Source organism: Balearica regulorum, chromosome 12 (genome assembly GCF_011004875.1).
Source record: "Balearica regulorum gibbericeps isolate bBalReg1 chromosome 12, bBalReg1.pri, whole genome shotgun sequence".
Classification (NCBI taxonomy): Eukaryota; Metazoa; Chordata; class Aves; order Gruiformes; family Gruidae; genus Balearica; species Balearica regulorum.
In genome coordinates this window covers 5,080,510-5,095,409 of record NC_046195.1, presented here as the reverse complement: position 1 = coordinate 5,095,409, position 14,900 = coordinate 5,080,510, and the positions used below count along the sequence as shown (strand labels likewise).

General features: G+C 39.9%; 1 protein-coding gene across 4 annotated transcripts in view; it reads right to left on the bottom strand.

The window, feature by feature from the left end:
• Window positions 1-12,255, bottom strand: part of VPS13C (vacuolar protein sorting 13 homolog C) — a 98,180-nt gene extending 85,925 nt beyond the window's left edge. For 2 of the 4 annotated variants that reach the window (XR_012837516.1, XM_075765042.1), the window contains exons 1-6: window positions 12,027-12,248; window positions 10,261-10,304; window positions 6,619-6,661; window positions 5,761-5,856; window positions 4,884-4,985; window positions 2,401-2,463 (exon numbers count right to left, since the gene is read on the bottom strand). Coding sequence is in view for 3 of the 4 variants with exons in the window: in XM_075765042.1 (XP_075621157.1) it covers window positions 2,401-2,463; window positions 4,884-4,985; window positions 5,761-5,856; window positions 6,619-6,661; window positions 10,261-10,304; window positions 12,027-12,126 (448 nt within the window). In the remaining variant the exon portion in view is untranslated. Of the gene's footprint in view, window positions 1-203; window positions 270-2,400; window positions 2,464-4,883; window positions 4,986-5,760; window positions 5,857-6,618; window positions 6,662-10,260; window positions 10,305-12,026 lie in introns of all 4 variants that reach the window. The other 2 variants (XM_075765045.1, XM_075765043.1) reach the window with 2 other exon arrangements.
• Window positions 12,256-14,900: the final 2,645 nt, after the last annotated feature.

Sequence of the window (14,900 nt, the reverse complement as noted above, 5' to 3'; positions counted from 1 at the left end):
GGACTCTCTTCAGTCTCACTGGGTCCAGAGAACAGATAAACAGCAAAAAAGAGCTCTCTCCAATCTATGTCCTCTCTTTCAAACAGGAGGGGGAAAAAAAAGGCATCAGTGGATGTATATCCAAAATTAAGAAAAACTAATCGAAACAGAAAATAAAGAAAAAAAAAATCTTAAAACAGTTAAAAGCCATAACCTTTACCCACCTTTTGAGTGATCATGACCTTTAAAGGGTCTCTTAAAACGCTTTTTATACTTTTTACGCTTACGTCCTTTTTCAGTGCAAGCAATTTTTTGGGAAAAGTATAAAATTCAAGTTAGTAAAGCAGAAGTGTAAGAAAACGTAAGAAAAGACAGAAGAAAGTTTAGCTTGTCTTAAAGCAGAATGCCTGAGTAAGGTCTCATTAAAAGCTTTTAAAGAATTTCATATCTGTTAAGGAAGCAGTCAGCTACTTCTCATAGCACAGAGCCTTATTTTCATTACTTATGTATACCTAAATTCACTTTCAAGGAAGCAAGTGAAGCCTTGGTTTTGTTTTTTCTCTCCTTTTTAAGTCACTGAAGTTCAAAGCCCAAGTGAACTAAGCAGCCAGTAAAAGGTATACAAATTTCTACTGGATCAGTGGTCCTGCCAATTGTAAGGTCAAGGCATTTAATTCAACTTTCACACATTCCTTATATAACATCTCAAGAGTTTAAGGAATTACTAATGATCACCAGGCTTCTCAGCAAATATATACCCAGACTTCTTCATGAGTGCATTGCATAATACAATTCCAGATCACTTTTGTACAAAAGAGAGCTAGAAACAGAGCCATGTGTGCTTATCGGAAAGTCTGGTGAATAAGCTTTTCCGTAACCCAAGTGGATGGTTTTTATTTAATGACCTCAGGCAAAGGCATAATTGTCATAACTGAACATGTGGGGGAAAATAAAAAATAAAAAAATATGGAAGTTTAAATCCAGAAGAGGCTTTTACCATACAAGGGCATAACTTCCAAGTTATATTTGAGATGTACATGGAAACCCAAAGAGCACTTTTCAATATGATTCTCATGCTAATCAACAGTACAGTATGAAAGCCATCTGAAAGAATGATACCAGTAACTGCAAAAAAAGCATACAAAATTATGATTCTTTAAAAGCTTTATATGAAATTAGATTCTATTATTTACACACACATTATGACCCACACAATCACAACCATTTCATGAATTAAATTAATGCTCACATTTTTCTACATGTCTACAGAAAACCAGTTTGGTGAGTTGCATTGTTTGTTTCCCTTCTCTGGCCATATAGGGGAAAAGAACTGAGCAATCAGGCTGCCTGTGCTTAACTTTATGAAGTTGCAGCATGAGAAGGGTGTATGTCACTAAAGCAAGAAGGAAGCAAGTGCAATAGTGTATTTAAAAATAAGTTTTCCCCCAGAGTTATGTAATTTGCATGCCTGTTCAAACAAAGGAGGAAAAAGCACCTGCCAAGATTTCAACCTGTCTTGCAGGTAAGGTGATCACCTTACAAATAGCAGAAAGGAAAAATTATGCCAAATAGAAACAACATTTTCTTTTTGACAGTTCCTTTTAACAGTACAAGTAATCCTCTATAAATGATACTCTAAAAAAGACAGCTTCCTTCACTTACTATCGAATTTGTAGTTCTCAGGCTTTCACTCCCATGTGTGACACAATTAAGGCAACATGATTTTCTCAATTACCCGCATCCATTACTATAGAGAAACTAAACGTATGATTTTAAGCTCATTCTAAAGCTGCACACAGATAAAAACCCACTAAGTAATTTTGCATAAGAATAAATTTCTGAAAATCTGCTTCAAGAAGATAAAAATACAGCAGGTACAACGTAATAACAGTTCCTCTGAATTTCAATGGAAACTGTTTCCTTGCCTAACTTGAGAGCAATCCAGATAAACAGAACCAGGGAAAAGCATGCTAAATGCCTTCGATCTGCTATGGCTCATCTTGCATGTCCACAGTTTCAAGACAGGCTGAACTTCCAGTATCTTAAGCCCTGACACTTTAAGTAAGGGTAATTACCTTCTATTCTCAAAACACCTAAAGACAGTGTTTTAAAACTACAGTAGAACGTTGCCAGCATTTTACAACACTCTTGAGCTCAACATAGCTGATGAAAATCTCTCTAAATGGTCTCTTAGTCTTCTTGAACAGCCACTCAATTAAGACAGGACTAGTCATTGCAAGTTTCCACTTAAATCCACAGTTATTAAAGTCTTACTTCTAGAACCACCAATAGGTGGATGCTTACCAAACAAGTATTGTTTTCTCATTTCTACATTTGGCTGCTTTGGGGGGTGGGGGGGTGTCAAAAAATCTAAGCTGCATACCCATCATGCACGTGCAAAATGTAACCATGCATACCCACCAGGCTTGATGTCTTTGTAAATCAGACTCTCCAACCCATACAAGGTATCTTGTGAATGAGTGCCTTGGTCCACATGGCAGCAAATAACCAAAAAAATTCATTTTGTTTAAAAGAAGGAAATCGGCTCCTGATTTAATGTTAAGTTTATAAAACTTATATGACACATTAGTATTTCTTTTACAGTATCTGACAGCCAGAGTCACTTCAGAATATCTAGTTTCAAAGATTATCTACATAAGCAAATTATGCAATTTTCATTTTACTTATAACCAGCAAAAGACAAGAATTGCAAGATTTGGTCTCCCTATATGAGTTTCGATACTGACAGATTTTAATAGCTTAGAAAACAGAAAATAATGTTTTGTCAACTTGTTGTGTCAGCAGAGTTTGTTATCACTTCCCCACACTACACTAACCGCACAGTGACATGACCATTTTGCTCAGTATTTGAATAACATGTCTAAAGAAAACATCCCCAGGACTGTTTATGCTAAGAGACTCTTAAATAAATGCAAGTACTGAATCAAGATTCTAAATATATTAAGGAGAGTACTAATCAGAAAAACAAATGCAGCTGAGAATTCATGGACCCTGATAACTTTCTATTCAATATATTTGCCAGATCTTCATCAGCTATTGTATGCACTTTATGTAGAACTTTATGGTGCAGTAGAGCAACTTGGGCCCTAAGACTTCTGTATCTAGCAAAAGTAAGGGATCTGCTCATGCAAGAACTACACAAGTCCTCCTGAGTACAATATTCTAGTACAACACCAGAAACACCAATAGCTACCCCTGAGATATGATCACAGAATATCTCAAGTTGGAAGGGACCCATAAGGATCATGCTGCAGTATGACTGAGAGGATAACTACAGTTTAAAATAATCCAATTTGAATGTACCTCTAACTTTTCCTTCATGGGGCTGAAAGTTTAAAACTGCAAAACATGACTAAATCTAATTCAAGTTCTTTATAAAAGGAGTTGAGCTACTGAAGTATCATTTTTACACGATTTTTTTTTCCCCCAAAGCCTTACAAGTGCTGGATGTAGTAAGTTTCATTCAAAAAAAAAATATGATTCTCACAGGTGCACAGACTCACTCTTAATTATATAAAGTTCCAGAATTGAAATTCCTCAAGCAGTGCCCATTAGGTTTAACTCTTGTTGTATTATCCCTTCATCCCATTGCAACTAGTGCGAAGAATAATGGCTGAAACACTGCTGATTTAGAGTATCCAAGTCCTGCATAACCAAGGTTAAACCTCTATGAACATTACTTTGCCCCAGTATTAAGGAGTGGGTGCAAAATTCATTCACTGAAGTTGTCTTTAATATGCCAGAAAATGTATGAGAGCTAAGACAAGAAATAAAACAAGGCTCCTTTCTTCACTGTAAACAGATTGCCAGATTACTGTTTGAAGGAAAGTGCAAATGTACATCTCAAACTTGCAAATCACAAATACGGCAGTAGTGAGTCCTATAACTGGAAAATTAAATAAGCAAAGAGATTACAATCAAACTACCTTTTTCCAAGCGTTCTAAGCATCATCTCATTTTCAGTAACTTTTCCAAGGCAAATGACTTGCAGCATTACAGGTATCCTAGAGATGCATCTTAAGAACCATTATACCACCCAACAAACAGGTCTCACTTCAGACAAAAATTCCAGTAATAACTTTTTCCTCTACCATATGTAGTTACCTGTCATTGGTTCTGAGCTTGATTTCTGTCCAAACAAGCCTATTTTATACCATAATTTCATTAAAGATATTTGTTGCCATAAAAACCCAGCCAAATAAAAACACCAAAACCCACAATGAGGTTAACTGCACTGAAATTATCAATTATTTTAACCTATAATTGAAAGTTTAAAATTTTTTTATTAACCTACATCAAAAGTTTAAGTAAAGTGTCCTATGTTCATATTCAATTGTTTTCTTGTGTCATGAACTATTTCCTGCTCAAGACAGTCTCATTTCTCAAACCAGTCAAAACACAGTACACCATAAAAGGACAGCAGAAAGTGGAACCAAAGCATTATTGTTGAAGTAAAAATTTACAAATCTTACCACTCTCCTTAAAGTTCCATTTAAGCAAAGAACAACTCTAAAACATATTATTAAACATCCATTACTGAAGCTCTACAGCAAGATAACAACAGTAGCCTCATGCAATGCAGTTTCTGTCTTTGGTCCTGTTCCCCTAGAGCTTTAAGGGCGGGGGGTGAGGGAAGACATACCAGATTATCAAATTCCCATTTCCAATGGAAGCTGACTGGACAAATGAACGGTAAACAAAACAAGTAACATTTCTTTCAAGCTTTAGAGGAAAAACACTTTTCAAAGCACTGCAGTAAGATTACCTAGACACTTGAAAAAAAACCCAAAATTTATTAAGTCAATCACAAAACTGGACTTTCCTTTCATAGCACAGCCCAAGTCTTCAAATTCCAATGGAGATTTGTATTATTAACTCAGCACCTTTTTCTGCCGCTTTCTGCAAGGCTTCCTCAATTCTTGCCAGTTCCTTTTGTTTATTATCCTGCAAGTATTTTTCTTCCTTCTCTGCATCATATTTAATGCCTGCAAGCCAAGTTGGGATAAATTTAATCCTAAATTTCAGGTTATAGAAATGCATAATCAAGCAATGCACACCACACTGAACATTATGTTGCAAAGCACCTTGTTTGAGATAAAGGCTATTCTAGATTTAATTGCTGAAAGCTGCATCCAGCCTCTGAAATTGCTATTTTTACACAGTAAGGCACAAAAGGATCATACCAACATTGAAGCATTACTTCATAGGAGAGCCCTTCCACAGAAATTCAGACCCTTAAGTGTGGTCTGTGCAATATAATGCAGGTTTATAAGTTCTACTACACATATATTTGACGCTCTAGAAACTTGCAAGTTTTCTTAATATACCAGAGGTTCTGACTTCCAAGAAAACTAATCAAGTTCTTTGATCCTCTTCCCTCTCCCTAAAAACAGTTCTAATGGAATTACTACTTTTGATTTCTGTCAGTTAGAAGCAGACAAACTGTATCACACAACAGCCAAAAGATCTAAACCATGCCAGAAAAGTGGATTCAGGATAAGCACACTGCAGAGGAAACTTGGCTGCTGAGCTGAACTTGGAATAGATACAACCAAGGATTTCCCTAAAAGCAACAGGTTCTGTTTTCTCCCACTCTTCTTCCACTAACTTGCCAGCATTTGTCTAGAAATTTCCTTGAAGGAACAGAAGGTAAAAATGAGAGCTTACGTGAACTACTTGCTATTATATACTCAATTACATGGTACCCGTAGATATTTTTCTCTTCCATTATTTAATTGTGTTGTTGAAGAGTTTACGTACTTGCTCCAGGAACTATTAGAAGATACAAGCCTTCTAGAGTTGCAACAACTGCCTCACCATAGAGATTCTTCCAAGGAATCTTCAGAGTAAGTTTATCTAAATGAAGCAGATACAGTTACATCAAAACAAAAATCGACACTGTGCTTAGCCCAACCACCACCTCAGGCACCAAAGAGCATTAGACCTATATCTACATGTCCTAAACACCTTAGAAAGTAAGGAGAAATCATACGGGCCTAAACATTTTATAAAGCACTTGAAGTGATAAAATGCATTCAGAGAAAATATAAGCCATAGACTTAAGCAAGAAATCAGATCAAAACCTGAGATAATGACTGGAGTTCAATTCACTGGGATAAACATGATGTTCCCAGGGAAGTAGAAGAAGAAATACAACACACATTCGTCTCCAACAGATGTTTCATACAAAAAAGCAATGCTGACTAGCAGGGAAAGGAATTTTTAAAAAAGCATATATCTAAGAATTCCTAAACCCTTGTCATGTTTGCCAGTTTCAGGAATCTTACTTAAATTCTTCATATTCCTAATCTGTCCTTTAAAGAGCCACACACATTCTGCCTATAGCAAACAGCTCCCTTGATCACCCATGTATCTCGGAAGAACCTCTCAGACGTGTTTTTCATACCAGCCTGTAAATTTACACAAACAGGGCTTTCCAGATAACATTTTATGATTCATCCAGGGCAGTCATATTAGACTTCTATACTAGTTTCAACAGCAAGTATGATTACAGAGATCTCTAAAGAAAGCTTGATAAAAGAATTTCAGAGGCAGGACTGATCTTAAGGCTTGTACTAACATTTCCATTTCAAGACTTACACTGAAACAAACACTTACCTATCTGACCAACTTTTATTCTAAAAGGTATATCCAGTTCACTCTGTAAAGAAAAAAAAAAGTATTAACAGAACCATGTATTTTAAAGATAAGCTGGTGTATACAGCAAAATTATCTTTACTTCTGTTAAAACTATTTTCCCAGAACTGAAGTTCCAGAACAGAAACAGTTCTCTGTGTGACAGATGTAACTATTTAGCAATACTCACATGAACTCAGGAATCCATAAACATGACTAGGCTTGTAGAAAGCCTTAAAACAAAGCATTTACACGTTTCTGGCAATTCTCTCCTGCAAGTATGATAATGCCTCGCTCCAAAAGTTACTAAAAAGTAAAACTTTATCTGTATACAAGAATTTTACATTTTTATTAATTTGCCACATAGGTCTTTCCTTTTTGATACTAGCACTTAGTATTTACAAACATATAAAAAGTCTCACTAACAACACTGAGTTCTTTGCAAAATGCCTGCCAAACATCAAGAACAAGATAGGCTCATAAAGATGCGGAACATGTGACAAGTGAACAATTATTACCACCAATTAAAACCTCTCAAAGTATCTCTCCTATATAGTGTACAGCAAAAGCAGGAATATAACCACAGGAATACGAAGAATATAAGAAGAGGGACAAAGTAAAGAAGTAGGAGAAATTAAATAACTAAAAAAAGATGGAAAAAAAAGTTAAAACATCAAGATTCCAGAACTGTCTTGCCCTTCAGTATTATTTTCAAATAAATTAATCACAATTCAGAGACCTGAAGAAAAATCTTAATCTCAAAGATTATAAAAAACAAACCCATTTTCCAAAATGAGACAGATACTAACCACTTCTCTCTTCCCATGTACTAGAAAACAACCTTGACCACCACTTTTCCAACAACTTAAGAACATTTAACAGGGCTGCTCCAGAAAAGAAGGTTAATATCCAAATTCACATCTCTGCCAGTTTTCCAGTTTTTAAAAAGCATTCTGAGCTGCAATTAAGAGCCGAACATCAACTAACTTTTAATTAAAAGTGACTAAACTTCTGACAATATTTCCATGGCTTTTTCTTTTTTAGCGCCTCAAAGAAACAACTAAAAAGCAAGAGCTATGGAATATTTATTGCTTTTCTGGTTATAACTGCATAGTCCTAGAAATTTTTCCTTATGCTTTAAATTCTTCCTGATGACAACAACTCTTCAGTACCTCCCAAATATTTCTTCCTGCAGGCTACTGCACGTTAAAAATCTGGTCAGTAAGCTTAACTGGAAGCTTTCCTCTCAGTTTTTATTTTTCATTGAAATATATCAGGAGAGAAAGAGAAAACAGACTCACTTAAAATAGTTTGATCTCTAAACCTTGGTTTTAGTCGTAAGGATAGGCTTAAGAAGAGGTTGAAACAAATTGTGAGAGTAAACAAAGATCTCTACTTGATAGAGCCAGGAGCAGTCATGCAGAAGCACCTACCAGCAACCAAATACATTCCATTTAATACTGCGTTTATGACCCACAGCTGAATTCTAAGGGGCACTAGCTCAGTTTGGCCTACTGAAAGGCTAGGACCATGAGTTTGACCTTGAAAAATTAGTTTTCAGAATATTAAATTCCACGGGGTGGGGAATTAAGGAAATACTAGAAACTAAAGACAATATATTAACATAAATTAAAAACCATGAGAGCATTGAGGTTGGATGTTAACATGAAAAAAAGATGATTTACTGAAAATCCTCCAAGACTATAACTGAGAAGAAACAGCCAATATTAGCTTTGAAGGTTTTAAGAGCTATGACCAACTGGATACTAGATACAAATTCACAAGTAAAGAAGCTCAGAGTTCAAGCTTTTTGATGGTAATCTAAGATAAGAAGCATGTAACAGGTTGCTAAAGAGTATAAAGTCATAGTTTGTCATCAGTCATTTTTCATTATGATTGAAAAATAGGATAAAGCCGAAGAAATCAATTGGAAAGTATTCATTACTATCACCACTACAAGTTTTTAACACAGTAAAAAAGGAACATTAATAGCAACGGCCCCATTATACTTCTGTATTTTTATAGCTGAAGCCACACAAACCAAAACAACAGCCCCAAAGATGAAATATTCCACAGAATGACACTTCAGCACTTTGTGTCAGCAAACTCCCTCTAACATATTTTGGGGGAAAAACGGTTACATTTTCAAGGTGCCTAAGAATCCATTTGTAAAATAATTTTGTAGAATTTTATTCTAGAAATCTTAAACTCGTCTTCTTAAGTTGATTTTGCATGAGTTGAATCCTAAATTTTGACTGAGGTCTGACAAACTTCCTTTTTAATGAAATGGTCTTTTACTATGACTAAGGAAAAAAATTGACTTGGCAACCATAACACTAAAAGTAACTATTTGCTCATCTCCCTTTTTCCTAAGGACTTTTTTTTTTTCTTACATTTGAGAAGTACTGTATCTATATACAGAAATTAAAAACTGATTTATTTTCTAATGGAAAACCTTCAGAGGAAAACATAAGTAATCCAGACAGCAGCAGACAAACTAGAAGAGAAAAAGTTGGAGCATGTCACATTCCTGTCTTTCAGCCCTGGTCAGTCTGTGTTTTTGTAAATCAGAATTGCTAGAATTGTAATCAACCTTGCTGTCATCATAAGAAGGAAAGACATGTATAAACTAGATAACACATTCTTCCTTTTTTTTTATTTTAACTACCAGATTACAAAGATATTTGTATCTAGAGTTTTAAAGTACAACAAAGTTATCAGAAATTGATGAAATGGGCAGGTTAAATATGAAATTTCAGAGCAATAAAGAGAAACCAATGATTAAGTCATACAAAGATCCAAGATGTTTTCAATTCACGGAAGAGTAACAGTTCTTTCTAGAGAAGTTTGAGGCACACTAAAGATTGCAGTAAGATTCTCTCAGTAGTACAGGTATTCATTAGCTCAATTAAAGAACATAAAAATCAGCCAAGTTTTTTTTCAGATGAAAATATGGGTACTTATTTCAAGTTATTTCTTGTTTTTCCTTCACTCATCATTCCTATTTTAAAAGGAACAGAATGAAGCATCGAATAACTATATTTACTTTCAGAAAGTACACATCTTAATGCCTTTTCTACCAGGCAGCTTTCCAGCCACTCTTCCCCAAACCTGTAGCGTTGCAGGGGGTTGTTGTGACCCAAGTACAGGATCTGGCACTTGGCCTTGCTGAATCTCATACCGTTGGCCTCGGCTCATCAGACCAGCTCATATGATTATACAGGTGCAGTCACAGCAGAAATTAAATCCTTTAAGTTGTACTGGGTGACCAAAAAGGTAACAGAAATACACCAATACCTTATTTAAAGTTTTATCATTTCAAGCCTCAAAGGTTGTATATGCATGCATAAAACACTGGGAAACTCACTTCAAAACCCAACTGCTAACTTCTCAGAAGTTATTTTTCTCTTCTGAAGGAGCACACTTACCTTTTCAACCATAGCTTCTTTCCTTTCTCTGTTCCAGTAACATGAGCAAAATTAGAAGCAGTTAACCAAGGACTTACTTCCAATAGCCAATAAAGAAGGCATACTGTGTAACATTAGACTACAGTAAGTAATATTTTCTCCTGTTAATTAATCTCTAGACATATAAAAACAACTTTAAAATTATTAGAATACTTACTAATGCATTCTCCTTTATCTGTAAATTGTCAAGTGCCACATTACCTATTTAGAAGAAAAAGAGAAGTGACTTCAACTATTACGTAAGTTGGAACAAGGAACACATCTACAACTGTCCCAAGTACACGTGGATAAAATTTGAAAACCTTACTCCAGTTACAAAATAGCACAGTAAATGTCTAATTTGTAAGAGTCATTGAACACTGATTATTCAGACAAAATTTAATGGCAGAAGAGATTACAGAAATATCACCAACTTAGACATCTGCATGTTTCTACTCTACTAAATACACCTATAATCACAGGAAATCTTTCTTATTATTCGCTTTGTTGTGAATGATAATTACAGTTCTATCAACATAGCGTATACTAGGAAAATTCTATCTTGTTTTTGAAGATTTTACATAACAGGAAAATCATTAATCAGAGAGCCACAGAAACGCATGCCTACGGTCACAAACACATTAACTTTTCCTGACATAGGCAAGATAATAGGATTTCCAAAGGGAGCACTGTCAGAATTATACCTGAGGAAAGGACATATAATATATCTCAGTGTTTTAATGCCAGGTTCCTTAGAGCTATATTCCATTTTAATATAGATATTAATAATTTATAAATGTCAATACACTTACCACCATGGCAAGAGCAAAATTAAGATGACAAGAAAAGTCTCATCCTTTATATATAGAAGGCATATAAAATAGCCAGCCTTCTCTAGACAGTACTTCAACTGGGTTTTTTTCATGCCTACAGGGTAGCAAACTGAAATTGCACTGTGAAATCTTTTAATACACCTGATTTACACCAATAAATTATCAGGTGAAAAACATAACTCCCCAAGAACCTCATCAGCTGTACTGCAACCAAGCCCTCCCCTCCTCCTGAGGCCACAATGCATGAGCAACCCCACGCTCTGCCGCACCGCAGACAGACCCGACGGCACACTCGTGCTTCCACTCAGTATACTCTCGAAAATAAGAGGAAGAAAAAGAAGAAGGAAAAAAAAAACAAAAAAAAAGGAAGGGGTGTCCTTGCCGACGGATTCCTGCCTCAGAGCACTCCGAGGCCAGCGACGAGCGCCCACGCCTCGCCTCTCGGAGCGACTGCCGCAGCTCGCAAGCTACTCAGGCACCCGCCTCGTATGAAGGGAGACCCTAACTTTGCTCTTGCTCCCCCCACAACCTGCCGCCCTGTAACTGCGCGGGGACCTCGCTCCAGCTCCCCTCACAGGCAGACCTCACAGCCGGCGCCTGCGCGCGCCGCCAGAGAGAGCCCGCCACGGGGGGGCGCCACCACCGCTGGCAACCGCAGCCCCACAGACCGACCCGATGGGCCGACCGTCCTCACGAGGAGGGAGGGTCACAGGCCAGGGGCGCAGAACTACCGACTGCCCATTACGGGGAGCGAGGCGGGTTCCGAGGCCACAGACTGACTGACCGCCCTTCACGGGGGGCCGCAGCCCACAGACCGCCCGCCCCTCACGGCGGGAAAGGAGAGTGGGGTAGGTCCGCGGCCACAGACTGGCCGACAGTCCCTCGCGGAGGGCCGCAGCTCCGCAGCTCGCCCTCTCCTCACACGGGGCCACAAACCCACAGACGGTCCTCCCCTGAAAGGGAACAGTTGTCCCACAGCCCGCCAACCCCTCGCGGAGGACTGCAGCCAACGAGACCCGCTCCCCGCCGCGAGAAAGCACCCGCCCCCGGTGACAGCGGCAGCCCCACGGCACTGCGCAGACAAGGCGGGAGAGGAAAGGGGTTTCCTTACCCCCCCATATGCCCAGCTTGAGCTGAGACTTGTTCAGGTTCTCCACATAGTCGCCCAGGAAGCGGTTCAGCAGATCCGCCACCACCGACTCCAGCACCATGGCGGAGGCGGACCCCACCACACGCCGGGCGCAGCCCACCGGGAGGAGAGAGAAGAGGAGGGGGCGGCGAGGCGCGGCGTAAACCAGGGCCGGGCGCGTCGCCGGCAGTCAGGTGACGGGGCGGGGCGCGAGCCAGCGCCTGACGGGGTCGGGCGGAGCTGCGCGCCTCTTCGCGACGGGCCGGCGTAGGGCACGAGGGGCCTGTGCCGGGCCGCACCGGGCAGGGGCGGAGGGCTGAGAGCGGCTGCGCGGCAGTCCCCGGCCACGGACCGACCCGCGGGCGCGTTTCCCGAGGCAAGGGCCGGGGTAGGGGGGCCCCGGGCTGGGAGCGCTGGCGGCGCCTCAGGGCCGCGGAGGCAGATGGGCGCGTGACGGCGGTGGCGGCGGGAGAAGCCGGTGCTTCGGTGGGTGGCGCCCCCGCGCGGCGCCTCCCGTCAGGGCGCGGCCGCAGCCAGAGCTCCCCCGGCTCCTCGGGGGCGAGGCGACCGCCGTGGGCTGAGCGCAGCCACGGAAACCTTCCTGTCTCTTACCGGCACCCGTCTCGCCGCCTCACCAGCCCCGGGAAAGGCATGCGGGTTTGACACGAGGCTGGCGGGGCGGGGAAGGCGCCCGGCCTAGTGCCCCTCAGGCGATTCCCGCCGAAAGTTGTGTCTACACCTGAGGTACAGCCTGGTAGCTGTATATGCAGCCACTAGGCTTCAGTGCCGTGGTGCCATCTTTCCTGTTCAGCTCTTTAGGATATATGCGCATGCTGAATGCAGCCTCCTAGATGAACACCAGTTCGTGCTGGTTCATCTCGGATTATACGGAACCTGGCTTGTGCTACCGTTCATAGGAAAACTACCATTTCTGTTAGTCTAGCCGTTCAAGTGATGTGAAAACTCACAGGCAGGGCAACACAAGTAAGAATGTCGGTTGTAAAACCCGGATTTTTTAGAACTAATAGCACTACAGAGAAAGTCTGGAAGAGCATGCTAGTCTGTGTAGTGAACCTGCAGGTAGCGATGTCAACGCTGGAACAAGTTTTTAAATCTCAGGGGGACTAATCTCAAACCAGTTATGTAAAGTCATTCTGGACTCATAGGCGCTCCATTATTCATGGAAGAGCAGCACTCTGAAGCTGAAAATGACACATTCGTTCTAAAAATGTGTTCCAGAGAAAGGAAATTTATATTAGCAATAGGATTCAACCTCAAAAATAGATGATGAAAATTCATCAAGACCACATGAACATTGTCAGACTGTTAACAAAGTGAGACAAGTATCGATTTAAACAGCATACAAATACATTATGGAGCTTAGCGCAAGAAGATGTTACAAAACCACAAACAGTTTAAGGAGAAGATTTAATTAAACAGATACAGGAAAGGTCCATCAGCAACCCTTTACCCTCTGGTTCTGTTACAGCCTGTGTTTCAGGCTTGCAAGCTCCTTTTTGCCATAGTTGAGCTAAATCCAAAGAGCTCTTGCTTGGATCTCTTTTGAGTCTATTTGAATGGTGGACACGTACATGAGATCACCCTCATCCAAATAATGATGTCAAATGCATTTTCAGTTCGTTAAATAAGTGATAAACTACAGAGTCCAGTCCAGAGCATGCAAGCAGCGCAAGAAGATTTATTATCTAGCACCTTTTTTTCACATTGTAAGAGACAAATGGCGCACCTATACCCTGTTACTATGCATATACATACATACATATTTATGACTACCTTTCCTGCAAGCATTTTGAACATCAAAGATTCAATGGATAAGTCAGACCCTTGTGGCACAAGCCCAAAGTTAAGGCCTGCAGTGGCTGTTAAACATGATGGTCCAGATGCAGGTTTGACTGGGGAAGTCATATTATTGAACAGGGGAGAAGCACAGAAATGCGAGGGAGGTTGTTCAGTGGAAAGTCTCTCCTTGTGCTCTTAGCAGCCGCTAGTAATGGCTATGATATATCAATGCACGCTGGAAGCCTTTTCCCTCCCACCACTGTGGCAGTTCTTGCACAAGTACTGTCAGGTGCTTTATTAATAGTCACACTGTTGCTCAAAATCATCTGAGCATGGTGCATTCTAGCCCTTTGGCAAAGCTGGTCTATGCCTGAATATGGATAAATTTGTTTTATGCTGAGTTTTTGTTCTTTATGAAAACTGTGGCAACCCAGACGTGATTTCAAGGACCATTAAGTCTGTCTCTGCACCTTCACACTAAACACATTGTGATTCTGACATGATTACTTTAACAGATGAGATTACAGGTTTTTTATTTGTGGACAGCAGTAAAATAATCTAAAACTATGGAAGAATGAGGCATGCTTTAAATGATTTTAAATGAAGCTATATAAAACCCCAGCATTGACTAGAGCTTCTCTAACAAGTCATTAAGTTAGGGAAGGAAGGGGTAGAAGGGAATTGTGAAGCCAGTTACCAACCCACACAACTTCTGTGTGACTGCAGAATTCAACATACCAAGGAGTAATGCCAGGTTGTTTCCTGGAAGACAGGAGTTGTTTATTGCCAGTTGAGCACACTCAGTAAATGGGAACAATAGAATAAGAAGAGACCAGCTAGTATGAAAAGTTTTTACAGTTTTAAGTCAGACCTGAAAACCAAAATCATCAACCCGAAACTCTTATTTCTAACCTCGCGATAAGAACTGTTAGCCCCCAAAGACCACTACAATTGTGTGTATCTCTACAGCCAATGTCTCTACACATCTAACTGTATCCGATGTAAGGCCTAGCTACTGACTTAGCAGTAATGTTTGCCACAGATACAAACTTACAT